Source organism: Cyprinus carpio, chromosome A10 (genome assembly GCF_018340385.1).
Source record: "Cyprinus carpio isolate SPL01 chromosome A10, ASM1834038v1, whole genome shotgun sequence".
Classification (NCBI taxonomy): domain Eukaryota; kingdom Metazoa; phylum Chordata; class Actinopteri; order Cypriniformes; family Cyprinidae; genus Cyprinus; species Cyprinus carpio.
In genome coordinates this window covers 17599577-17627208 of record NC_056581.1, presented here as the reverse complement: position 1 = coordinate 17627208, position 27632 = coordinate 17599577, and the positions used below count along the sequence as shown (strand labels likewise).

Here is a 27632-nt window from a genome sequence, read left to right as displayed (position 1 = left end):
GTACCATGACAGAGTAGATCACAGTTAGTTATAAATAGTCAAGTGATAAAATGTGAAGGTTTTCTTTAATGCTACGTGACGGGTTCAAACATGACAAACTAGAACTACTTTAAAACCAAATACAACACAAATAAAGAACAAAACAGAAGAACCAAAGAAACATGGACAATAGTATAACAATCAAACCAACAAACCAGTGAAAACAGAGAACACTGAAGTATAAAAACACAGCGAGACATCTACCTGATAGAACTTATAAATCTATTCAAAGTATAAAATCTGAGTTTTCAAAAGCTATTTTCTGGTGAATGGCACATATTTCTTCTGGCTGATTATCAGTGACAGCATGATCTAGCAGAACTGAGACCAGCTGTTAGACGACACCTGCAGCTGGAGGTAAAACTAAACCAATTACAGCTCCCTAAAAATAGAACACGACTGATTGTAAATGTTGCAGATTATTTACATCAAACAAATAAAATCGACAAGCACTACGGAGGCCCTCTGGGTGCGTTTCTAGTTATAATGAAATAAATTTTTAAGATAAGATAATTTTTTTCTATTATTTTTCAGGCCCATTCTTACACAGGAACAGGGAAAATATTTAACTAATAGATATCACCTCACTAATCACAATACATTAAAACAAATGTTTTTATACATTTCTGAAATGTTATGTTTAAATGTGCAAATTAAGTATTATCTAATTACATATTTACTAATTTGCATTCATTTCCAAAATAGGAACTAGACATTGGATAAAGCCAGGTTTAAAATTCTGACTTCGTTATGCTGACATATTAGAGTTAAAGGTTTTTATAGAAGGGATTTTGGATTTTTCATTATAAAATGGATAGTTGCGGTCCTTGCTTCTGATTGGTTGAGATGCGTTCGAAGCGGCTGTAAATTACACTACAAACATACACTTTTATTTACTTTTGTGTGTTGCTCGGCAACTACTTTGTTGGAACCACAACTGTTTCGGAGGAACTACATTATTTGGTGGAAGAATACTGTTTTTATTCATATCATTACACTTTATTTGCTCCATTTTATTCTGTGAAACTTTACTATGTATATGTATACGGAATAACCATTTTATAAAAGCAATAAGTCCCAAGAAGCCATGGTTTACAGTGAATTTATAACAGCTAAGGGGGTTTTAGGCACCCTTAGCTGTTATAAATTCACTGTAAACCACAGCTTCTTGGGGCTTATTGCTTTATTTTATCACTCCATAAATCAGAAAATACTGTCAAACAGCTAGAGGAGAAAGGAGAAAAAAAACTCACATTAATACAGATCTGTACTGTAAATGAAATCTACAGATGCAAATAGATCAAGTGTAATAAAATAAACACTTAAATGTGTATTTTGGATTTTTTCTTTCCACTAGTCTGGAAGTAAGCATGTTAAGAAAGCAAAATAGCCAAAAACCTTTTTACAAAATTGACTAGTGCATGAAAAAACAATGGTTTTGCCTGTAGTGTCTTGTCCTAAAGGACTCCAATGCACAGCATTATACTTGATTTAATCCATCTGATCACTGATGAGGTGAATTTAGTGTTATTTAGATTCAGGATGTCCTAGCAGAATGCAACCTTTAATACTCCGTAACATCTCTCCTTGGTAACAATACTTAACACGGTCGCCTTGGCATCAAACTGACCACTCTGAGCACTGCCTCAAGCCGAAAGCTCCAGCTCCTCTGGAAGGGCTGGAAGGGTTTCTTCAGCGTGAGGAACATCAGCTGAGCTTTGAGTCTCTGGGGTCTCTCTGGGAAAACCGGCTCCTCGCTTTCAGCAGCGGGAAAGCGCCTACTGTAGATGTCAGGGTGAGATCTCTAAAAAATAGAAAAATATATATCACACAGGGGAAAAGAAACAGATTGTATCTCAGATTTCAAAGTTTCTGAAATTTGCGGTTGAGTTACTGAACATGTCGTTTGACATTTAAAGAAATGTTCAGGGTAAAACAAATCAAGCTCTATAAAGACAACGGAACTCAATTCAATCACACCATTATAAGTCTACTGTGATAATTACATTTCAGAATTTTCCTGTAGTAATGCACGCCATGTGACAAATATCCCTTTAGTCCCTAAGTAATGTAAAAGGGATCTGTTCTAACCTGCTTTAGTTTCTTCTTCTTGTCTTTGATGGACATGTTCTTGTCTTGTATGATGTTCTCCAATAGTTCCACGATGGTTTCTTGAGAACCAGAAACCCTCTGCAGCTCAAACTCCTCTCTGCTGATCTGTCTGCAGAACGAGTGAGGTGGTGACGCCATGGAGGTGTCCGTGTCTGTCATCTTGAAGAAACCAAAGCATGCGAAGAGATCAGAAGTGGGGTGAGAAAGGGGCGTTAAATTTTACATTTGCATCTCTGAAAATAACCAAAAGAGAAAAGTTGCTGAAAACGTCCTCACCCTCAGGCCATCTTAGATGTACAGTAGATGAGTTTGTTTGTTCATCAGAATATATTTAGAGTCCATAATCCATAATATTGCTTTCTGAAAAAGTCATCCTGTCTGAATCAGGAGAGAAATATGCACAGATCAAGCACCGTTTACAAGTGAAAATGGTCCAAAACATGGTGGATTTTGATGCGAGATGACAACAGGAGATGGACTTTTTCCTTGGAGGAGGCTTTATTATGGATTATGGACTTATGGTCTTTATGATGAATTTGTTTCTTACAAACGCACAGATATTGTGATGTTTTTATCAGCTGTTTGGACTCTCATTCTGACGGCACCCATTCACTGCAGTGGATGCATTGGGGAGCAAGTGATGCAATGCTAAATCTGTTCTTACGAAGAAACAAACTCATCTACATCTTGGATGGCCTGAAGAGGAGTACATTTTTAGCAAATTTTCATTTTTGGGTGAATTATTCATTTAAATGTTTCATTGCGTGTTCATGTGTTCACAACTAATGTTAACAGATCTTTTAATTATAAAAAATGTATTAGTAAATGTAGAAATTAACATTAAATTCCTAAATGCTGTGTAAGTACTAGTGCTCATTGTTACTTCATTTTAACTAATGTAATTATTTCATGTTGTCAGATGAAACCTTATTGTAAAGTGTTACCAAATTTTCCTGGTCTTACTCTGCACAGTGATAACATTTTACCAACATTTTTATTTTTACCAACTCTTCTCTGATATAACCAAGAGTGTGTGGATGGCCAAGAAAAATATTAAAACCAATAATATAATATGATCTCAATTAATGCAAATATCTGCAATAATAATTACATTAATTCCCACTTAATATTTTCTCTCAGGAATACACCAAAGAAGTTGCTGTGGGTACTTTTTCATGATATTTTCAATCAATTATCAAGCATTAATAAACGACGTGGGATGCTGACCTGAGCTCTTCTGATGTGAGACAGATGCTCCTCGACAGATTTTCGTAGGTTGGATGGCCCCTTCAGCACACTGTCATGGTTATCAATCATAAACGTGACCAGCTTGGTGGCCAACAGCTCGTCCAAGTCCACCTCATCCGCAAATCCCAGAATGCACCGCGAGAAGGTCTGCACCATCTGCACAGGAGCGAAGGCACCCACAAGAGACAGAACGTGTGAAAGCTGTTCATCAAATCTACTTAAAGCTGAGCTGAATTATAAATTAACCATAACGTTTAAGGATTAGCAGTTATTTGCCAAATAATTAACTTGTATAGAGAACATCTATCTGAGGAGGTGAGTGATTTACCAGGGTACGTGCTCCTATGGTGTTGTTCAGAGGCGGGAGAGAGGGGTTGGCACAGACTTTAGCCATCAGATGCATTAACAGCTGCAGTTTACGACGGTTGGCTGGAGGCAGCAGGAGACAGCAGACCTGCAGCGCTTCAACCGCAACCGACTGCTGCTGCAGAAGCCCTGCGGGAGGAAAACCAAATTAACACAGCATTACAATTTCTGCTCATTCAGAGCCTAGGTGCTGTGAATCTTTACTTTAACAATGAAATGAAATTATTATTGTAAAATGTTTTTTTTTCATTAATGTTTTTGAATAATTAACTATAATAACGAATAATCCTTTAAAATAGCTATTGGTGTTTAAGTGTGTTTTTCAATAGCTGATATATATATAAGTCTCTCTATATAAATATATTATATATATATATATATATATATATATATGTTATATAAAAAAAAAAAATATATATATATATAATCTGTAATACTAGGTATTATATGATATACAAACTGGGGTCAGTAAGATCATTTTAATGTTTCTGAAAGAAGTCTCTTATCCTGTGAAATATTAAGATGTTCTATGTTAAATAGCACAACAATCCCCTGCGTATTAACACCAAACACATTGTGAACGATGTGCTTCGGGCTCAGAAGTTCGGCATCCAAAAGCCCGTCCAGAAACTGGAGACCCAAAACTGTAGTCTGTAAACTAATAAGAGAGTTCATCTTAAAACCAAAACCCCTTTTCTGAGCAGGAATAGAGCTTCTCTTTTGATGCTTACTGTGTTAGTGTCATTGACTTCCATATCTGGTCCACGTGTTTTGGGGTTAATTATCTCTTCCGGATTAAACGGCATTCAGGAACTTCACCGATGGCGATACTGTGTCTCTTATTCCACGACTCGGAATTCTACATTAAAATAAAAATATGTACGAAAAAAATGACAGTAAAACACAGCTCTTGTCAATAGTTCAAAAAGTCTCTTATACTCACCAAGGCGGCATATATTTTATCAAAAATATGGTAATATTGTCAAACATTATTACAATTTGAAATAACAAATTTCTATTTGAATATACTGTAAAATTTAATTTATTCCTGTGATCAAAGCTGAATTTTCAGCATCATTTACTCTAGTCTTCAGTGTGACATAATCGTTCAGAAATCATTCTAATATGCTGATTTGCTGCTCAAAAATATTACTTATTATTATCATAAATTCTTTTATTGAACTGAGCCTTTTGTGTTGACCCTCAATTATGTTAGGCTCCCAGCCATAACACAAAAGGCTGGGTTCAATAGGGGAATTTATTCAAAGACAATAATCTAAAATAAGGTGCAGGAAAAAATAGACGGGAAAACAGAAAATAAAACAAAGGGGAGAGCAATTGGACTGCCACTTAAAATCCCACCGCCAAAATGTGGCAACAGGTGTAGGGGATCTGCACATAAGACGACACAAATACAGAAAACAAAACACTTCTGACCCCTGGAGGGCAGACAGATCATTACAAAAGGCAAAAAATAACCAATTAAACTACACACATGTAACAATGCTGAAAATATATAAAGTGAAAAATAAATAAACTGGAGTGACATGTGGCCAAGCATTGTGTCCCATACTTGGAATTTATGCTCTGCATTTATCCCATCCAAGTGCACACACACAGTAGTGAACACACACCTGAAGCAGTGGGCAGCCGAGGCTGCAGCACCCGGGGAGCAGTTGGGGGTTCGGTGCCTTGCTCAAGGGTCGTGGTATTGAGGGTGGAAGAGAGCACAGGTTATTCACTCCCCCCACCAACAATTCCTGCCAGACCTGAGACTTGAACCCGTGACCTTCAGGTTATAAATCCAATTATCTAACCATTAGGCCACGACTGCCCCTAACAGTTGCACTACTTGTTTTTACTGTTATATAGGTACAGAAATGTGGCCTTGGTGAGCATAAGATACTTCTTTGAAACCATTAGATAGTGTAAACTCGTTCCACAGCCAAATGTACCATAAGAGGCTTCATTGGGATCTTCTCCGGCACTGCCATCTCCTCATAATCGTCCCAGCGTGGGATTCTGGGTACTAAGCAGTGATCTCTTACAGGTGGACACACTGGAACAGGCTTCAAAGGTGATTGTGGTGGAAATCTGAAACATTTAAATCATTTATTATTAGAAATTTTTTTATTATAATGCAACACACGCACACAAACACACACATATAATTTTTTCTATTGTGCTTAAAACAATACAGATTATTTCAAAGCAGCGTCGCATCAGGAGGAAAATAACAGTGATAATGTTGTAAATGTAATTTTTGAAAGATGGCTATGAAAGCACCTGTATAAATGTCCACTATCCACAAAGTCTTCTTTACCAAATCGTCCTTTGACGTCCTCGATGACGTGATTTTTGAGGAATTTTTGGAGTAACTGGAGCGTTTGGTAGCGTTTATATATATAGCTATATAAAATTCAAAATTTACCATTAATGTTGTTTTAACTGCAAACTGTTGAGAGGTTTACAGTGTAACACTGTTGTGTTAGTTCTTTTAATTAATATTTTGGTGTGTCTATGTGTCAAATACGTCCAAGATGGCCCATTTTGGTGTCTGCCACAAATTAAATTTACAAAAGCGATTTTAGATACATATAAAGCACATTAAATGCAAGTGTCTACTTTAATGTTTCAAGTAACTTTCATGAAAATAAAATGTCAAAATATGAGTGAAATACTGTTCAATCGTCATTCAGCGTAACAGTTAGGCTTATATTGATGTAAACATGAAACAACATACTTATTCAGACCTGTAGCCTACTTGTTAAAATACATAAAAGATTAAGTGATCATATTAAATTTTATTATATTTTAAGTGATTAAAAAAACTTGCTGACAAATGGGTAAAACCTAGTGGTTTAAAGGATTTAAAATGACAATTAGATCTGGGGGGCATTGTATGAAAAAGGTTTTTTTTTTTTTTTTTTTTTTTTTTTTTTGCTCAGAAAAGATTAAATTAAGAATGATACATTTTAATGTACAGATTTTTTTTTTTTTTTTTTACTATTAAACTTATATATTTTTTGGTGCTTGAAAACCTCTTGATCTTTGATCCCGATGCCAAAAACGTATTATTTTATTAATAACTATGATGGAGTAACTGGTATTTTGATGGGAACTGCAGTTACTATGTTGAACTTTTGTTACCCAGGAATTTTCCCTCAGGGGAGTTTTTCTAGATGTTTGCTGAATGTAGGGTGAACTCAGGTTAGCTATTTTCTGTTCTGTCCAGGTTTGGTTCAGCCAAACTAAAGCCATGGGCAAAATAATGATATTTTTAGTGGTTACCTTGACTAGTTTAAAAATCAATCACAGACCAAAGAAACAACATTGAAGGAAACAGCCAAGCGAACAAAACTAAATAAATGTTATTATAGATAAATAATATGTGCACTGTTTTTATTTTTATTTTAATGTTTTACATGATTCCCACTTATTTATATTCGCGATTTCTAATATTTGTACAGGCTTTACTTTTTTTTTTTAACGTAGTTGCAAATAAGCAAATCATTTAATTTTATATTTTAACAGATTTGTTACGTGACAGCATTAATTAAAGTTAAACTTAAGGATCAAGCCACTCCCATAATAGCTGTCACCACTCAATTTAATCTGTATAGCATGTGTGTAAAACTCTAATACAATTATGAAGTAATAATTTTATGACGAATAAAATCAACAACATTATCTTTAAATGATTATTATTTAAAATTATTGTCCCTGGATCAGTAGGATAGCCTACTCTTGTAATAAAGTAGCGGTGGTAGCGGCCAGAGGTCCTGGTCCAATCATTTTACCATCCATTTAAGCCCGATTAATTTTTTATTCTTCTTCTTTATCCATTCACTGAGTTCATCTCCGTAAACATCTCCACACCAGTCACTTCAGTTTTGAAAACTGACACACTCCTGCCAATAATGTGTTTGGCACACGAAATCAGTCACGTGACGTTCCTGTCTTAGCAAATATGGGCATCACCTTTACCCGGGGCTGACCAAGTGCAGTATGGGAAGTGTAGTTTAAGTGCGCTGTTGAGAACTCGTAATGAAAGCACAAGAATACCAAGAGATAGTGACAAATAATTTATTTTGTTTCACTATAAAACAATTTCTTTTTCACAGAATTGGAAGTTATTTAAAAAGACAAAAAAGGAGAAATCCTTTAACATTTTTCTGGTCTTCCATTTCCTTAGAACATAAAAGCATGACGGGTAATTCCTACAGATCAACGTCATTTAAAAAGATCACATTAAGAAAACAGCAACATTAAAGAATAAATAAGTCACACAACATAAATCACTGACAAAATAACTTCAGATGATGTCACTTCTGCGGTACACGGTAAACTTTCAGGTTCGAGCACAACCAGGTAGATCAGTCAAGCGTTACTCAAGGGTCAAAGGGCTTCAGGCTCGTTTAGTCACAACTAAAACATAACCTTCAAAAACCCTTTTAGCAACAAACTTCAAATCACCTTTGCTCTCATAACCTTTTCAGATTTGGCCAGCAGTTCAATCATACTCCAAAGCTGAGAAATTCAATATTTACAAGTTAGAGGATATAGGATGAAAATACTGTACTTCCCCACCCCACACTCATTTCAAAGCCTTAAGTGAAGACAACAAAAATGAGGACAGCATCTCTAGTGAAACACCAGTGTGCAAGTTCGGACGTCTTAAATCCAGTGATATAAGGTGGGTGTATTCCACATTAGTTTTAACATAAAACAGGGAAGTGGAACTTGAACGGATGAAATAAAAAGGAATATTCCCACTTAATAGGTTAGAGATTCACTTTTAGATGGCCAATGGAAAGATCACTCATATTTCTTGAGAAGGTAGTTTCCATTCTGAAGAACCTTAGGTAGCCTCTTGCCCTTGGTGTAGGCGTGATAGTAGAAGTTGAGGAACAGGACCAGGAAGATCAGCCCATATGAACCGATGACGTAGAGAAACACGGGAAACTGGTAAGGACAGTCCTTCATAAAGAAGAACTGGCCTATGTGAGCGGTGATCAGCACAAACTGAATCTGACATAAACAGAAGGACCGAGTTAGAACCAATTTAGTGTCCAGACGTCAAGAGCCTGGATTTCAACAAAGGACATTGGAGATGGGTAGATAAGCTTGTAACTTACCAGCTGGATAGTGGTCATATACTTTTTCCACCACAGGTACTTCTGGTAGGCAGGTCCCAGGGCGGAGAGAGCGTAGTAGGTGTACATTATGACATGGACGACGCAGTTCAGCAGGGCATGGAAGGTTCCCAGACCACCTAAGAAAGCAAAATACACCATTAACACCTAACATCAGATATAATTAACCCCAAAAAAATGACTATATATGTGCATACAAGCAAAGTGGAAGACCACAGCGGTCAAGCACCTTCAATTCATGCTGTTCAGCTTCAGAAGACTAAACTAGTGCGAATAAATAAGCTGAATAAATAATCTTTCCATTGATGTATGGTTTGTTAGGATAGGACAATATTTGGCTGAGATGCAACTATTTGAAAATCTGGAATCTGAGGGTGCCAAAAATAAAAAATAAAAAAAAATAATAATAATAATAATAATAATAATAATAATAATAATAATAATATTATTCTAAATATTGAGAAAATCGCCTTTAAAGTCGTCAAAATGAAGTTCTTGGCAATGCATATTACTAATCAAAAGTTAAGTTTTAATACATTTACAGTACAAAATATCTTCATGGAACATAATTTTTACTTAATATTCTAATGATTTTTGGCATAGAAACAAAATCTATAATTTTGACCCATACAATGTATTTTTGGCTATTGCTACAAATATACCCCAGTGACTTAAGACTGCTTTTGTGCTCCAGGATCACGTATGACTTTGGTTAATAGTCAAAAAAATGATTGAGTTTTTGGTCCCTCCATTGAAAGTCAAGATAAAAACTTGCGAGATCTGAAAAGATCATAAAGGTGTTGTGGTTTAAAAGTCTAAATTAATGCCTTTGACCTTTTTGGATCAAAGTTTTGGTTGTCTGGACTTTCAGTGGAGGGAGAACCTGCTCAGTTTTTAAGATTAACCAGAGTTACATGGGTTTGGAATGAAGCGGAGGACAACTTTAAGTTTTGGGTGAATGTTCCCTTGAAGTGTCGGTCTCATAACACTTTACCTGCAGCGAATCGGACCCCAAACCACCAGGTGAAGGGCATGATGGAGTGATGGTAGACATGAAGGAAAGTAACCTGGCTGTTCTTTTTCCTCAGGACAAAGAAAACCTATGAAGTCAAGGAACATGTTTAGCATTGATGGTCCATTATAAATTCTTAATTTTCTTGTTCTGAATATAAAAGCAGCCCACTTACAGTGTCAAGCATCTCAATGAACTTGGAGAAATAGTACAGCCAGCAGGTCCATGCCATCTACAAGGAAACAAGATGGTTAAGGAAGTGTCAAATTGTTGCACGCGTCAGCGGCAACAAATGCACTGTTACAAGAATGTGCTCCATTCACATACCCTGAGAGCCTGAGGAGAACTGGAATAATCCACGAGGTCACACCCATAGGTGTAGCCGTTCGCCCAACCAGACATGAGAAACTGTAAGAGGAAGACAACGCATTCTAATAAACATGCAACAATAGAGAGAATAAAACAAAAACTAGAAACTCATGATGCAACATGTTAACAAACCTCGTAAATCAGGTAGAGGGAAAACGCCACAATGCTGAAGTTATAGATGATCATTGGACGCTTGAGGTCAAAGGGCTTCCGGTTTTCCATCAGCCGAGGCCCCAGCGTCGTCACAAAGTAGATGTAGGCAGCGATTATGAATGTTTGAGGGAAAGGGGAGGCCATAAGTAGCCAGTTCTCAGTTCGTGGATCTACAAGTGAGGCAAAAGACGTCTTATTTCCCAGGCAATAACAGAAACTTACACAAACGTGCTGTCAGTGCAAACTCACCTGCTTCCTTAATCCACTCATCATAGAGCAAAACAGCTCTTGAGGTCAGTGTGTTGAAAGCCATATCTAAGGAGTCTTTATGTTTCTCTTCTGGTGGAAAAAAAGAGAGCAAATTATTAAGGAGATATTTAAATAAACTTATTTGTAAACCAAAATAAACCTGTTAATGCTTTCTAGCTTTAAATGTAGAATAGCTTTCCTCTTTTCCATGCAAACAAGGTTTCAAATCAAGCTTGTGCCATAAACCGTCAAATTCATCAAGGGGAATTAGAAAGAATTTCCCAAATTTTCACATGGAGCAAACATGCTACTGATGCCACTCCCAAAGAGACAAACCATCCAAACCACTCCCAAACACAACTGGAAAGACGTGAAACCCCAGTAGATTCCAGATGATCCACTGATTTTTAGCATTTGAACTCCAAATAACACATCTAAACTTTTGAACAGCGCAAAACGTATTCCCAAACAGCCAGGTGTACTTCAACGGGAAATCCTGAAATCGAATTAATACGAATCCTGGTGCGACTCCCACTAAAAAGCAAAAACTCAAACCTTAAAACCCAAGGATGTGCTCCTTCCACGCTCTCTCTCCCTCGTTCGCTCGGGCAGCTTACTGGTATCAATTGCATGACTCAGTTTAACCTGCAGAACTTATACACCTGTAACCGTGGCTCCTCCCACAATTATTCATATATGGAGGTTCCGTCCCATGAAACTTCCGGAATTTAGGTCGAAACTTTGAGTCGCGAGCACATTGGCGTTTCCACGGTGACCTGAATGAAAATATGAGCGGAACGCTGTACGAAGGTCAACAGCAGGTGTGTGGCTTAATTTTGGAAATGGTGGACGATGTGCAAAATATGTTTTCAAGGAACTTAACGGGGAAAAAAAGATGTGTTTTTACCCTGGAATCAACGGGAAAACGGGGATAGTTGTCGTACTTGTGATATTTCTATGAATATTTCTCAGAGTGGGGTCATCCTTGAAGGTCAAGACGCAAAAACTTAAATTATTTTTTATAAGGTCAAGATTATACACTGCTATTGCCCAGGTGAAAAGAAACACGTTGACCTTTTGTGACAACATGCCCAGATTTTACCCAACTGATAATACAAATATGTCTGATACTAGAATTTAGCTTAAAAGACAGAATTTTGAATAATAATAATTATTATTATTATTAAAGTAATAATACTAGAATTGTAGTATTTAATACTTATAATTTATAATATTAAATATTATATAATATAAAATTTTCTAAAAATAGTTTTTTAAAATTCAACATAATGATTAATCAAGTACAATGAGAAATGCAGAATTAAACATTGCAGTAATAAGGGGGAATGTATCAATAAAACTAGGCTTTTTTCCCCCCATTAAGCATCATTTATTTATTTTCTGTTGTGTTTCTGTTTGTGTGTGATTCACCCTTATATTGTTGTTGACTTCCGTCACCCTGGTTTCAGTTTCAGGGCTGGGTCACCCCATCAGTGAAGACTATTAGATGCCTGAATGAGCTGAGGGGTTCTGTTGCCTTCAGAGTCATTATTGGACAATAGAAGAGTCGTACACCGTTGGGTGTGAATAATAAAACTAAGCTACGAGTGGAAAAAGGAGGGTGTATGTTAACCAGAGAAAAGAAAATACAGGCCCAGTGATCCCAGTGTTTCTATATGGCTTTGTAATGTTTGTCATCATAATTAGTATGTGCGTTATGCAAATACATGTTTTATAAAATGATCCTTGTGAAGGAATGCTTCTATTAATCTGCTTGCCCTTTACATTTGGTTTCATAATTATTAAATATAAAAACAAAAATTAAATGTGATCAAGATCGAATGCATATTAGCTCATTTAAAAACAAAATGCAAGTGCAGAATGAATGCAAGATCCTTTTAATAAGCTTTTGAGAGATTTATATATTTTGTTTTGGATGTCAAGATTTCAAGAATACACACATAAGCATTTTTTTATGAAAGCGTTGAGTAACACAACAGCATGTGAAACCCTGAACATACCTTAGCTGTGATAAGCATTTCAGTCCAGACAAATCTGGTTTTTCATACAAAAATGATGCCATTGTGATAAGTCATTGATGATTGATTTAATAAAAAATATGCTGTTGTTATTTAAGGTATTGTAGACATTTATGTATATACTACAACTAATTTAAATTCTTTTTCTCAAAATCTCTCACAAAATCAAAACAGACACTTTGGAGAAGGTGATCAGCCCTTCAAGTACCAGAAGAATATTTTTTTTTTTTTGATGGACACAGAAACTTTAAGAGTTAGTTCACTCAGAAATGAAAATTCTATCATTTACTCACCCTCATGTTATTCCAAACCGATAATACTTTGGTTTATCTTTGAAACACAAATTAAGATATTTTCAATGACACCTGAGATATTTCTGTCCATCCATTGAGAGTTCAGGTAACCACAATTTTGAATATCCTTTAAGGTCGTAAAGGCGTTTTATAAGTATTCCATTTGAATTTTTTGTGAAGAGATACAATCACTTTATATGATGAACAGATTTGGTTTAGGCCTTTATGACGCCTTTATGGCTTTTTTTGGATCTTCTAAGTTTTGGTTACATGGACTGTATCTGGAAGCAAAGAAAGCTTTCAGGTTTCATTTCATTCTTTTTTTGTGTTTGATGGTTTTTAACTACAAGAGAGTGAGTTAATGATGATTATGATGATGATTTCACTGAAAAATGAAGATACAGAGGATAGTTTTCCAGTGAATTGATGATTTTAAAAAGCACCAAATATCAGGAGAACTGTTGTAAAATGTATTGAAATCTATAAGGAATTTCTAAAGTTGACCTTGCATTCTAATGTATTTTTCAAATTTGTCCAAATGGGAGAGACTGTTTATTCAGTTAATGCAAGTTCATCTGAAATATGAGTTGCTTTTTTAAATGGCACATGGATGTTAAATTTCTTGGATGAATGTTCTATTCTGGAATGTTATGTTTTTATTAAGGCAAGCAGTTTTCACTAGTAACTCTTGTACATTCTTCCTCAAATTTCTATGCAATGCTAAAAGTAAAAAATTATGTGAATGAGTGTTGAAGATTTCACTGTTATGTAATAACATTTTTTAAATGTTTGACTAAGAAGCTTCATTTTTCCAAACAGTAATTCATTGACATTTAACACAGTAAAATCAGATTCTGAAGGTGAAGAAATTCCTTAAAATCTACAATTTAGATTTGTATTTATACAAATAAAGTAAAGGATTATCAGTCCAGCACAAAGGTTAAAGAACCCAGGAGGGCTTCATGTTTCATAGATGATACCTAGAACAGATCTAAATACTCTACAATATGACATCAAGAACATTTTATCTCTAAAAAAACTATATAGCTCAACCTAAGAACCCAATACAGCCAAAAACAGTTGTTGATGGAACAGTTCTTTCCTCAAGTTTGTTCAAGTCAAGTTTGTTCACTTCTGAAATGACAGCAACACAAAAAATGTTCTGATAGAGTAGATAAATTCCATGGTGAAGGGCTCATCTGAATGAAGTGATTACAGAAACTTGGGTGTGCTGTTCTGTGTTACTCAGTGAAACCGGCTAGTCGAGCTCTGGCAGGACAGAGCCAGAATCATCACTACGTGCTCGTATATCCTCAAACTATTGTCTTATCATCTAGAATCAGCGTTTTCAATCAGGGCTTCGTGGAGATTATGTATACATAGATATAGGCAATTATACAAATAATAATATAGAACATATATAACAATTTTTACATGACATTTCTTTATCAGTACCTGGGTCTTCAAAGGTTGAAAACCAAAAAAGTCAAAAAGGGAATAGATCAAACAGTACGATGTAAAAATTATTTTAAGTTTAATTCAGTGTGTTACTTGTCACTTCTTTGTAATTATTTATGAAATCTACTAGCACTTTCTAAATGAAAATTGTTACTACAACATTTTTTTTAGTGTGTAATATAATTTTTGGATTAAATCAAAGTATAATATAATTTTTGGACTTGGTTTCAGTGCAGAGTTTATGAATGCTATTAATGAAGTGTTCAGTTTTCTGACTGTTTTTTCTATGCTCCAATTTTATCATCCTACTCGTATACGGTAAAATGATAATAAAAATAAAATAAGCACATATGTATTTCTGTGTACTTTACATCTCTCAGGGGTACACATTCAGTGTGGTAAAGTACTTCACAGAAAACTGTGTACAAAAATGCATTATAGTTAGTGCAAACACTTAAAATAAACAAAGGCGTTGTGACAACACAAAACGTGAAAAATGTTACTAATAAATCAGGTTCGGCAGGTAAAGTTAAAGAACTTTGGCCTGTGTTGTTACATCTTGTTAAACACAGTAATGGAATGCTAAATAATGAGACGATACATAACTGTAAGTCATTTGTAGCCATTCACCGTTTTTTATAAACTTGCTCTTGGTTATTATGAATATTATATTATATTAAATATTTGGATAACTGAGCATTTTCACTTAAATACTTATCAAATGCATCAAATGCTGTAGTTTTGGTCTTAACCAATCAGCAAAGAGTAAATTTCTTTGGCACATTACATTTGAGAAGTGTATAAAAATCACCAAACAAAGGATAAACTACAGTAAAGCTATTGTATATAGAAGCAATGAGAACTCTGAGTAATTTAGGAAATGAATCATCAGAGGAGCATCAGACAAATGCAGTGTTGTTACATACCATAGATTTTCTGTGATGTTAAAAATGATTTGGTCTCATCAACGTCTAATGCCTCAGATTGATATCACGATCAGTTTATATTGGTTTAGGCAGCGATAAACTACTTAGTCTCATAGAAATAATCAGTTTCTTAGACTCAAGCATCTAACAGATTCATTCTGCTATATACATACCGTATATTACCCCATATATTGTGTTATGTAACATTTCATAAAGTTTTGTATTGCATATTAAAGGGATACTTCACCCAAAAATGAAAATCTGTCATTATTGATTCACTCTGAAGTTGTTCATTACCTGTATGAGTTTTGAGCATTAAATAAGTTATTTAGAAGAATGTTTATAGCCAAACAGTTGACGGTAGCCATTGACTCCCATAATATTTTTTTCCCCCAATAATATGAAAGTCAATGGCTACCGTCAACTGTTTAGTTGCCAACATTCTTCAGAATATCTTCTGTTGTGCTCAAGAGAAAAAAAGAAACTCATATAGCTTTGGAACAACTTGAGGATTAATTATTCCTTTTAAGTCTGACTAGATTTTTCTGATTATAGTTTGAGCAGAATTTGCTTCCCATAATCTTATTAGGGAGTTCTAAGTGGTTGCCAAGGCATTGCTTGCGGTTGCTGATTGAGTTTTCTAGTAAACTGATGTAGTTTATTCCTGGCCTGTCTCATTATGTCCACTAGAGCGCTCCAAACACTAGGTTTTCTTGATCTCTATATGATACAGGAAGCTCTCTTTATTTGCTATTCCATAATCATCACTCCTCCTACTGTCCTACAGACACTCACTCACAGTCTGGAAATATGAAGCTGTACTTTATTCCTGACCAGTATTCATGACAGCTCTCTTCTGAGTCAGGATTACGTTCATTGTGCGCTCTGCGGTGTCTGGATGAACTCGTGTGTGACATCTGGGATACATTTATTTGCACCACGGTATTTTGTTGGTTTGGAGTGATGCTGATATGTAACTGGCATCGCGACACTCATAGGCTGGGGACATTTGAGTTCATGAGGATCAGGGGTCATTGTGAAAGAAGAATCTGATCATGCATTAATGTGTCTACAACAGAATTGACGATTAACAGGATTATAACCAAATTAAAACTGAATGAGACATCATGCTGGGGAATGGAGAGTTATATACGGTGAAGAAGAGGAAAAGACCTGCTCACAAGAGGTAAAAAGTTCGTTTAAAGGAGTTTATTTTATTAATTTGTCAAGGATACGATTTTTTCATTAGTGGATTTAAAATCTAAACGTTAAAACATATGAGAAAGATTGTTTTTGCGTATGTTTTTTTATTGCTTGTCAACATCCCTCGTCTTAAACTATCACTTCACACGCGAGATTCAGAGAAGGGGGGCGAGTGCAGTGTTGCCAAGTCCCCGGTTTTCCCGCGAATTTGGGCTACTTTAACACTGTTGCAGGTTGAAAAAACCCAAATAAGGTGATATTGAGCCACTGGAATGCGAATGTTACCAGGGGAACTTTCCAAAAAGGAAAAGCGTGTATTTTACCCCCCGGAACGCTATTTTTTTATTTAAAAAAAATAAAAACGAAACGCGATTGGGTGAGTTTTTGGCTAGTTTTGAGTAGCAATTGGGCGGGTTTTAGTGCGAAAACCTGGCAACCCTGGGAGAGTAGGAGGGGCTACATATATAACAAACACACACACGTGGTTGCCTTTCAGCCTGTAAACGGTCTAGTCAAAAAATGTAAATCTTATTTGTTCTAATGAAAACTACAGGAAACAAGTATGTGCATGAAACATAACATTAAAAAACTGACTTGAGCCCAATGTATTCAGGTTTCAGGTCCAGACCCCAGAATGTGTTTATTTGCACATTTATAAACTCAATAACGTTGACTGGACGATTCTGCGCCATTTGAGGAAATTTTGGCAATTACATCTGCTCCGTTTTTTTAAACCTTTAAACCAGTGTTGCCAATTCAGCTACTTTGTAGCTAGATTTAGTGCCTTCCCCGCCCCTTTTGAAACATTTTTTCGAAAGTTTAGGGACAAATATAGCAACTTCTTGGACAAACCTTCTCTAAGTTCTCATCTTGCCCACTTATGTATATTCATCTTTATATAGATCAGTGAATTTGCCATTATGATGTCATCTAGTGACATTAAGCGATCAGTTTTAGCTACTTTCAATTGAAAGCAACACTGCTTCAAAAGCAAATATATCACCTTTTAATGCACCTGTCGCAGCTCGATAGGCGTTTAACCAAACACTGTGCATGAAAGTTTCTGTGATTACAGAGAATTAATATTTAATTATCTAAGAATCATCCTATTGCAAATGTTGTAATGGTAGAAACGCACCTTTTCGAAACTGCTGGTCAAAACTGTTTAAATGCAACCAAACCGCATGCCACACCTGCAGAAAACATTAAATATGAAGGGTCTGTCTAATATGTATTTCTTTTATATAATTTGCATTGTTTTGTTTGTTTGATGGAGAGCTTGGCCAAAAAGCTTTTAACTGCTATCTCTGAAAGCACACGTACATCACAGAGATGTCTGTTTGACGTCTGCATTTACATCTGCAAGACGTATTTTTAAGAGTGTTTGTTCATCTGCAATACGTCTATAGGACGTTTCCTATCAGATGTTAAATAGACGATTTGAAGATGTCTTCAAGATGATTTAGAATGTATCTTAAAGACGTCTGTCAGATGTTTGTACACAGCAGATGCTTTCCAGATGAAGTGATCTTTAACAGACATCTTGCAGACGTATGTGTGCTATCTGGGTTTGTCTCTGTAGATGTACACAGTGTTTTATTTGGTTTCAAATGGCCTTCTGTGTGAACTGTGCAAGTTACATGGATATGAATTCTCAGGTCTGTCCACTGACCGTTTTTATTCTTGTAGTTGTGGCCTTGAGACTAAACATAACGATGCCACCAAATCAAACCCTTCAAAGCGTCACAGAGACCGGCTGAACGGGGAGCTGTGCAATCTGACGGCTCTTCTGCCGCTGCCAGAGGAGGTCCGAACCCGACTGGACAAACTCAGTGTGCTCAGACTCAGTGTGGGATACCTCAAGATCAAAAACTACTTCACTGGTGAGTCTCAGAGAGATTCAGAGATATCTGCCTTCTGTGTATTCAGGGGAATATGTGAGTCATGGAGGTCAGTGCATTTTAAATGAAACTGTGTATTAATGAGTCTTTGAAGCAGCTGGCAGGTGCTGATTTTGTTCATCATTTGCAAAATGAAACATTTTCAAGAAACGAATGAATCATAAATGAGTTTGATTTTTCATAAAGAAGGTAAAGGCTGTTATTAGGACCATTACGGTTTTATTTTTTGATGAAACATTATTTTCATGACAATTGAGCACATTTACACCCTAAATTCTAAATTCTCTGAAAGTTCTGTATTGATGGGGAACCATTGGAGCAGGTTATAATGTTCTGCTCCAGTTTTCAAGGAAGTTTGCTCATCTCACTGCCAAAAAGTTGAAAAGTCGTTTGTTTCTCTGTGTAAAGCAATTGTTCCTGTATGTCTGTGCCATCACATGTTCACATGTATACACATTCGTAACTGCATATATTATATTTTGCTGTGCATATATGCAACAGTACATATCGGATGTCAACCGTTTTCTGAAATGTATCGTAATACTCAGGGTAAGAGAGTAGAATAATGCTTTACTCAAGTCAGTTTTGCATTCAACTGAAAAGCAAAGTTTTAGCCAAAAAGGTCACTCATAAATATGCTGTCTTTGCCCTCTGTTATGGTTTGGCCTTATGTTTTAGCAGGACATCTGACACCCAGAGCAAGAGATATGCACCTTCTGTTTCTCTCAAAATTGATGCAAAAGTTGTATTTTATTTCATTGTACAAAAATGACCAAATTTTTTTGCTTTTTTGCAGATAAGTCCATTATGCATGCTGTTATTAATGGATTTACCTGAGACCTTATGTAAACATCATCATGTAAAACAAACCAACAAACAAAAAAACAAAAATGTCAGTTGCAAAGCAAGAATTTCAGTTGCATTCCTTGGGCTCTTGGCTATTCCCCCCCCCCCCCCCCCCTCACTTTTTATTTGGATTTTCTCCACATGAACAGACTGTATCATACAATTACAGATACTATTCACTGATATCATTAGCTACATATACACATACAGTATATCCATTAATATGTGTATTCTGTCTCTTTTGTTAGTAAAAAAGGCCATCTAGCAAGAGAAACAGAATAAGGTTACTTGCAAATAGAGTGCGGGAAGGTATACAATAAGAGATCCATCATGCATTCACAGGAAACAGAAATAAAGAAGGGAGAAAATTAAATAATAACAAGAGTACATATAGTATGCGCAAGAACAGCAACTATAAACAATGAACAAATGAAGAAACACTATTAACCATATAATATAATAACAGTTGTAAAATGATAAACAAAAGACCACTTGGTTATTTTCTTGTGCTCATCATGATTTTCTTCATTTTAGCAGAGCTAGAAGTGAATCAGTGCCCAAGTGGCTTTACTTAAATATTTCTAATGACTCAACTGGACATTGTGTTCTCATCACACCCACTGGGACAGAACATGTGTTTAGTAAGATCTTTCACATTGGCACCCCAAAATGACTTACAACTTAGCAGCTTCATCCTGTTTTGTGGTTGAGTTGACTGATCTAAGTTCAAAATTTCAAGTGAATTAGGCCATAAATATTTCTTATGGGCAATGAAACTGTATATTGGATTATTTATGTTAAAAATATAAGCTTTTGTTGTAAAGAGAATGGCATTATTTAGTCGTTGGAGTCTGAATTGTCATCCCTAAACGTTTCACCCTAGTAGTTGTGAATAAATACAAAAGAATAAAGGTGAGAGAGGCTTGTTGTGGAGTCAGACAGGACTGTGATAGACTATGAAGGAGTGTTTGGGTGTGTTAACTTAGAGATGTTTAGGAGACGCGCCAGCAGCAGCACTTTGATGTGAAGGTGAACATGTGACACGATTTCACAAGATATCACAGACTCCATAAATCTAGTTTTTTTTTTTTTTTTGCTAAAAATGAATGAAAAAAACACAAATGTATTCTTTGTAATTCTCTTAATCTCATGAACAACCACGAGTGTGTATTTTGTCAATTTTACTTGTTTACAGCAATTAGCAACCAGTATTATTTTAGTATTATCGAGATACAGTTATAGTTATAGTTGAGATACAGTTACAGTTATAGTTTTGAACCATTTTTAAAAAATATTTTTCATTTTAATTTCATTCAAAGTTTTTGTAAAAACGAATTTTTTAGTATTTTTTTTAAATGTATGTCTATATAGTTTTATTAATTTTTATTTTAGTTGTAGTTTTAGTAATTTTAGTATATCAAGTTTAATTCAGTTAAACTGACATTTTAATTTAATGCCTTGGCAACTAGCTGAAATCAAACATTTTTTAAAAATCTTTTATTTCATTTAAAGTTAATTTTATATACAGTTATTTTAATTTTATTTATATTTATTCATTTTTATTTATATTTGTATTATCATTTATTTTTATGTTAACATTTTTTTATGGTTTCAGTTTACCAACCTCAGAACAATAATATTTTACTCTGTGTGGTTATTTTGAAAACTAATGTTTTTTTTTTATTTTTTAAAATTTGCATCTTTGGTTCCTTTCCATTTGTAAAATTTTCCTTCATGCTAAAATATGGTTCTTTTAGGAAACAAAAACGGTTCTTCTAGGGCTGCTTTATTTTGTAGGAGCATAACAAAAGTTCTTGAATTTATCATGCATTATTCTTTTTTGTCTTTATTTCAGCTACATTAAGGAAGAATTCGGGACCTGAGTTTTTCTGTAATGATGGTGAGACGACAGCTTCACTAGCCGGCATCGGCGTCTCTGAAGGGGATCTGCTGCTTCAGGTGAGTGATGTTCAAAATACAAATGCAAATGGAAGGCAAATGACAGAATGACTTTTGAATGATACGTGGCCTACTCTCGCTGTCTAGTGACAGGTCTGTGTCACTTTCTCCACAGGCCCTGAATGGTTTTGTCCTTGTCGTGTCCACAGATGGCTCCATCTTCTATGCCTCGCCCACCATTCAGGACTACCTGGGTTTCAATCAGGTGACCAAGCTGTTAAAAATAATTGTTTTTAATGTATAGATGTAACTGAGACCCAACTAACAATGCAAAGGTTCTGTTCACAGTCTGACGTGGTTCATCAGAGCGTGTTTGATCTGCTCCACATTGATGACCGGGTCACGTTCAAATGCCAGTTGCACTTTGCCCTTGACCCCGAGTCCAGCATTGATGGTTGGTGTCAGTATGTACTGAATGTACCTTCATTGGAATTACACACAGTGCATATCAGTTTAAAGAAATGTTCTGGGTTAAACTAGAAGTTAACATTACAGTGCACACTCCCTTTTTCCGAATATGTTTTCTTTCCCACTACATAGTATGCAAACAGCAGTATGTTAAATTAAATGAGTATGAATATGCAATATTATATACTGTATGCTGAAGTATGACAATTTCAGTATAACAGATGTAGTATGTGTTAACTGTTTTTATACTTATACATACACTACCGTTCAAAAGTTTGGAATCAGTTAGATTTTTTTTTTAAAGAAATTAATACTGTTACTAATCAAGGTTTAAATGAACTGATAAAAATGACAAGATAGACATTAATAATGTTTCAGAAGATTTCTATTTCAAATTAATGTTGTTCTTTTGAACGTTCAATTAATCAAAGAATCCTGAAAATGCTGTTTTCAACAATGATAACATTATTATTTATATACCACTATAGCTTTGGTTAAAAGAAAAAAAATAATTAGCTTTTATTTTTATATTTACAGTTTTAAATTTTAGTTATGTGCTTTTGTCAATTTTATTGGTATTTAAATAGATTTTTATTTAACTTTTAGTTTTAGTTCAGTACGATTTTTTTATTATTTCCAGTTATTAATTTTAGAACTTCAACTTATTACAGTTTTAATGTTTTAATTAAAATCGAATTTAAATCATATAAATGCAGCTTTGGGGTGTCAAAATCATTCAAAAATCTTACTGTGCCCAAATTTTTAAACAGTATACTAAAGTATGTCATCCTAAAATATAATCCTAAACAGGAATTAAGGAAAGTATAGTATGCATTTTTTTAAATCAAAATGATGTTGGTAATCCCCCGCCAAAAAAAAAAAAATTGTAGGTGCATTCAGAAGAATTCAAAATAGAGATTTACTTGTATATTTCCTTAATGTGCACTGTGGCAGCTGAATGAACCTGAGCTGTGTCCCTGGTGGATGATATAGATGTGATTTATGTAAATGTCTCGTTTAATTGCAGGGCCAGCGGACAGTGAGAGGGTTCCTCCAGAGAACTCGTCCTTCCTGGAGAGGAGCTTCTGCTGTCGTCTCCGCTGCCTTCTGGACAACTCCTCCGGCTTCCTGGTGAGATGCACAGAACCACACGCAGGAACAGTAATTCAGTAATATAATAAAAATGGAATTTACTGTATAACGTTGAATGTCATGGAATTTGGAAAATTTTGGATGACAATCAAATGTGTATCAAATTTTAATTTGAATAGTTCAATTTTTACATGTTGAAGATTATTTAAATTGTTAATATTTTTTCTTCATTTGATTACCTCCATTTTTATTATACATTTCTTAAATTAAACAAATAACATGTCAGTAGGCAATGGGTTCTCTAATGGATATAAAAAAAAAATGTTTTCAACAGGAATAATCTGTGTTCTTAAAAATGTTTCACTAGAAATAATCTTAAATTATCTTAAATTTAAATGATCTTAACTTTTTTTTGTTCATAATCAAATCAAAATTTTGTTATATTGATGTGAATTGGTTGTTTTTCATTATTACTGTATGTTACTACTATTTGTTTCTTTTAAAATACATTGATTTTGCCATGAAAATAGCCATAAAAAAAGACAACAAAGAATTTGTGAAAAAATAAATTCAATTCAAGTTTATTTGTATAGCGCTTTTTACGGTACAAATCGTTGCAAAGCAACATTACAGAAAATTAAATTTCTACAATATTTAGTAGTAGTTTATCAGTGATGACTGTCAGTTAATGTGGATATGGCAGAAATGTACAGAAAAAATCAATTAAAGACGTAATCAAACAGCAATTATTATATGATGCATTCAAACTTATAGCAAAATGTGGTAGTTCTGTATGTTGTTTCAGGGTTAGTATCATCTGAGGTGCTCTTGAGGGGTTGGCATCATCTCTTCTGATGATTATCGTAAAAAAAAAACTTAAAACAGAATTTGGGAAAAAATAAAATGGATTTCATAGGGCCCTAAAATTTTTCTTTTTGTTAAACTTTTAATAAATGATTGTTAAATTGTATGAGTTTCATGATTTAGACAGCTAATTAGACATGCTTTTTGATTACTATATAATTTAGTTTCACCATTACAATGTCAAAAAAAAAAAAAAACCTAATGCAGAAAAACAAAAACTGAAAAAAAAATTCAGAGAAAAAAATAAAACATTCAATTTCATAGGGCCCTACACACATGCAAAATAAAGTCATTACAAAATGGTTCACCTTTAATGAACAGAGCTTTTTTTGTGCGCACAGGCGCTCAATTTTCAGGGACGGCTGAAATATCTTCACAGACAAGACCGGACCACAGAGGGTGAAGCATCGGGTCTCTCGGAGCTCGCCCTGTTTGCCATCGCCACCCCCGTTCAGCCCCCCGCTATCCTAGAAATCAGGACCAGGACCCTCTTTTTCCAGAGCAAACACAAACTGGATTTTACGCCAGTGGGCATGGACACCAGGTGAGGATCCGCACTGACTTCATTACGGAGGGTATTTGTCACTGTTAACTGCTTATTCTTGTGTCTTCCAGGGGGAAGGTGGTTCTGGGTTACACTGAGCAGGAGCTGTGCATGAGAGGATCTGGATATCAGTTCATCCACGCTGCTGACATGATGTACTGCGCTGACAAACACTTACGCAGTAAGATTTCACTCGCATACTAGCGCACCGCTGTTCTGAACACTTGTACTTTGATGATCTGAGGATCGTGTCTCTGTGTTACAGTGATGAAAACAGGAGAGAGCGGTTTCTCCATCTTCAGGCTCTTGAGTAAGACCGGCGTGTGGATCTGGGTCCAGGCCAACGCTAGAATGGTGCTCAAGGCAGGCAAACCCGACTTCATCATCTGCCGTCAGAAACCCTTGACGTGAGTGCTCTTCACTTCCTCTGACACTCACAGTGACTAGCAGCTGCTCTCCTCCTGCTGGATTTCTGTAAATTCACCATATTTTACATAGGTCTGTTTTTTGGTCAATTTAACAGTTAAATGTTTCTCTCTCTTTTTTATTTTTTTCTACTTTTATAAGCTTTTTATCATTATTGATCTGATTCAGTGTTATTTTAGTATTACTAATGTACTGTTATAGTGTTTATTGATATTTTATAAGCTTTTATTATATATATATATATTATTATATATATATATATATATATATTATATATATATATATATATGTTTATATATATAGGTTTAAATGATTACATTTCAGATTTAGTTGTAGTAATTTTAGTATTTAAATATATTTTATTTCAGTTAGGTTTCCTGTATTATATTATGTTATTTCGGCTTTATTTCAATTAATGAAAAAGATTTGAACAGTTTTAGTTTTAGTTAACAGTTACACTTGATAACGTCATTATTAGAGGAAGATGGTATCCCAGCTTTTTACTTTTGTACACTATTTTATTCTCTCTGCCAGTTTAAAACATTTTAAACAATTTTTTATCATTTCTAACATTTGAATGTTTTAATTCCTGATTTTACCTTAAACATGTAAAAACATGGAGCTTTAGATGGTATTTTTTGTAAAGCCTTTTGAGCATCAGTTTGCTTTTGTAAAAATAATCAGTTTATTCTTTTATTGAACCTGTAGAAATGAAGAAGGCGAGGAGCATCTCCTTCAAAGGCAACTGCAGCTTCCCTTCAACTTTGCGACTGGAGAGGCTCTTCTGTACGAAACCTTCCCCTCTCTGATGATCCCGGGGCTGCAGGTTCACCCATCCAGCACCGCCGTACATCCCGACTCCCTCCTGGGCTCCTTACAGAGTCAAGACCACTCCGTCTACAACCGGCCCCCGGAGCCAGCGTCTCACTTCTCTCTGAAGAACATCTTCATGGACAGCCATGCCCTGCTCAGTGTTCCCAACAGCATCCAATGGGACTTCACCTCCCAAGCCATGCTCCCAAGCTCTCCAGACATGGATGGAGTCCTTAAAGAGCAGCTGAAGGAAGAGGAAGCAGCTCTACTGCAGCTACGGGAAGAGGAACCCATCCAACTCAATGACATTCTGGCCAATGATGTTTTTTCATACGTCGAAGACGCTCTGTTGAGAGAGGCTTCAGCCAGAGACATCATGTTAAACGGTCCTACATCTCAAAGTGACACCACTGGGCGGCATCAAAACTCTGTGTCGCCTGGCAACCCGATAATGAGATGCGAATATTCATCATCTCATTCACAGAAGCTCACAGAATCTGACTTTTACGGACAAAAAGCACCAGAAAGAGAGTGTGCGAATGACTCACTGGACCTTTTTGGCACTCTGAAATCTTTCCCACATCCTCCAAACTCCTGTAATTCTATTCCAGGCCATGTTTCCATCCCTTTTCATAATACTCACTCTTCCTCTATAGAACAGACTGGCATGGTGTTGTCAGATCCATCCCAAAACAATCATCTTTCTCCAAGTGTCCCTGGTCGGCCGTTTTCCGTAAACATCCAGCATGCAGTTCACCGAGGCACCCTGCCGCCATGGCAACCGCAGCAGCACGCCATCCCATTAACCCTGCAGAGATCCCACTGTGTTCAGAATGACTGTATTACCCACAATCCACCTGTAACGCAGCACCAACAGGACTTTCAGTCACAAACAGAACTGTGCAGCCCATATACAATGAATCACAGTCACAGAAGCCACATATCCCAGAATCCATCATCGTCCAGTAGTAGTTTCTCATATCAGAGATGCACTTTGTCCTCTAATGAGCCCTTTTCTGGGTTATACATCCCTGCATCTATGAGTACGGACTGCAGCTGTGCCTCCTGTCATCTGGACTGAGCCATTATTGAATAGTATAAACACTCTGATCTGATTTAATCATCTTGAGTGTGACACCAAGGGTCCAAATTAACATAGCATGAATAAAATCCTAATTTAAGGAACCTAAAATTGACTTGAACAAACATTTAAGGAACAAAATCACATCATGGTGAATCCTGAGATGCTTTTTAAATACTACTGAAGAACTTCACACGCATACTGGACAATTGATGATGCTTGTTCACTATCTGCTCCAAAATTATTTAGAAATGTTTGTACATGTAATCATCAAATTAGCACGTTTTGTTCTGTAAAGAAAGTCATACACAGACCAGTACTGTTGTTGTTAACTAAAATTAATAGACATCATTTTTTTTATTAAAATTTAAAGTTTAAATGAAATAAAATATAAATATTCAATGAAAAACTTTAAGAACTTTAAAAAAAGTGAAGTACTAAAACTACTGAAACTAAAACTGACAAAAAATAAAGCTACATAGAAATAAAAAAAACTAATAAAATGAAAAAAGTACATAATAAAAATATTAAAACAAAACAAAATTAGTTAATTAAAATTAAAATATAAATATAATATAATATATATAATATAAATAGCGTGTCCTGTGACTTTTGTAATGAAATAACACACACACACAAAAACAATTCCATGTTCTGATGCATCCGTGTCTCTGGAGTCCAGCGTCAGTCCCTGAGGATCAGAGCAGATGCTTCTAGACATCTCTTTTTTTTTAGCTCCTACATCTGTTTCATCAATCTTGCATTGTTTTATTGTTCTTCACTTTAGTGACAAGTTGTGTTTGTTTATATATATAAAAAATGTCATTGAGTACATCACATTTTCTTCCTTCCAACACTGACCACAGTTTCCTTTACTAGTTTGCAGTTGGACTTTGAGATCGATGCTGCACTAAAATGATTGATATTAATAGTTGGTGTAATAATTTGGTTAATTATGCCCGTCCTATTGATGCAGTGGTCTCTTAAAGGAATAGTTTGCCCAAAAATGAAAATTTGCTGAAAGTTTACTCAACCTCAGTCGATCCAAGATGCATATTAGTTTGTTTGCACATCA

The 27632-nt window shown here is 35.4% G+C and overlaps 3 protein-coding genes across 4 annotated transcripts; 1 reads left to right on the top strand and 2 right to left on the bottom strand.

The window, feature by feature from the left end:
* Positions 1–1293: 1293 nt before the first annotated feature.
* On the bottom strand, positions 1294–2462 carry LOC109086641 (DEP domain-containing protein 1B-like). The gene is made up of 2 exons (XM_042765760.1): positions 2131–2462; positions 1294–1843 (listed from the first exon to the last, which is right to left on the bottom strand). The coding sequence occupies exons 1-2, from the start codon at positions 2308–2310 to the stop codon at positions 1640–1642; spliced, it is 384 nt and encodes a 127-aa protein (XP_042621694.1). The 5' UTR covers positions 2311–2462; the 3' UTR covers positions 1294–1639.
* Positions 2463–7837: 5375 nt separating this feature from the next.
* On the bottom strand, positions 7838–11400 carry LOC109086663 (elongation of very long chain fatty acids protein 7-like). The gene is made up of 8 exons (XM_042765589.1): positions 11260–11400; positions 10705–10794; positions 10435–10625; positions 10261–10341; positions 10109–10165; positions 9916–10021; positions 8904–9040; positions 7838–8796 (listed from the first exon to the last, which is right to left on the bottom strand). Exons 2-8 carry the CDS (start codon positions 10766–10768, stop codon positions 8584–8586), a joined length of 849 nt encoding a protein of 282 aa, XP_042621523.1. The 5' UTR covers positions 10769–10794; positions 11260–11400; the 3' UTR covers positions 7838–8583.
* A 35-nt stretch (positions 11401–11435) lies between these two features.
* Positions 11436–26908, top strand: LOC109086667 (aryl hydrocarbon receptor-like). Of its 2 annotated transcripts, XM_042765588.1 has the most exons (11): positions 11436–11525; positions 16499–16606; positions 18313–18506; positions 21226–21329; positions 21445–21534; positions 21618–21723; positions 22765–22868; positions 24035–24237; positions 24309–24418; positions 24503–24644; positions 25372–26908. In XM_042765588.1, exons 2-11 carry the CDS (start codon positions 16548–16550, stop codon positions 26555–26557), a joined length of 2298 nt encoding a protein of 765 aa, XP_042621522.1. In that variant the 5' UTR covers positions 11436–11525; positions 16499–16547; the 3' UTR covers positions 26558–26908. The 2 variants fall into 2 exon arrangements, with proteins under 2 accessions (XP_042621522.1, XP_018956522.2); XM_019100977.2 differs by lacking the exon at positions 11436–11525 and having other exon boundaries at positions 16189–16606.
* The last annotated feature ends 724 nt before the right edge of the window (positions 26909–27632 follow it).

What these genes read in the sequence shown, in the direction of transcription:
- LOC109086641 (XM_042765760.1), bottom strand. Translation starts at nt 2,310, where the DNA reads ATGACAGACACGGACACCTCCATGGCGTCACCACCTCACTCGTTCTGC. An exon ending in AGAAGAAGAAACTAAAGCAG is followed by an intron (nt 1,844 to 2,130) that starts GTTAGAACAGAT and finishes TCTATTTTTTAG; the next exon opens with AGATCTCACCCTGACATCTA.
- LOC109086663 (XM_042765589.1), bottom strand. Translation starts at nt 10,768, where the DNA reads ATGGCTTTCAACACACTGACCTCAAGAGCTGTTTTGCTCTATGATGAG. An exon ending in CCCTCTACCTGATTTACGAG is followed by an intron (nt 10,342 to 10,434) that starts GTTTGTTAACAT and finishes TTCCTCTTACAG; the next exon opens with TTTCTCATGTCTGGTTGGGC. An exon ending in TCATTGAGATGCTTGACACT is followed by an intron (nt 10,022 to 10,108) that starts GTAAGTGGGCTG and finishes TTGACTTCATAG; the next exon opens with GTTTTCTTTGTCCTGAGGAA.
- LOC109086667 (XM_042765588.1), top strand. Translation starts at nt 16,548, where the DNA reads ATGCTGGGGAATGGAGAGTTATATACGGTGAAGAAGAGGAAAAGACCT. An exon ending in AAAAGACCTGCTCACAAGAG is followed by an intron (nt 16,607 to 18,312) that starts GTAAAAAGTTCG and finishes TTATTCTTGTAG; the next exon opens with TTGTGGCCTTGAGACTAAAC. An exon ending in ACAACTCCTCCGGCTTCCTG is followed by an intron (nt 22,869 to 24,034) that starts GTGAGATGCACA and finishes TTGTGCGCACAG; the next exon opens with GCGCTCAATTTTCAGGGACG.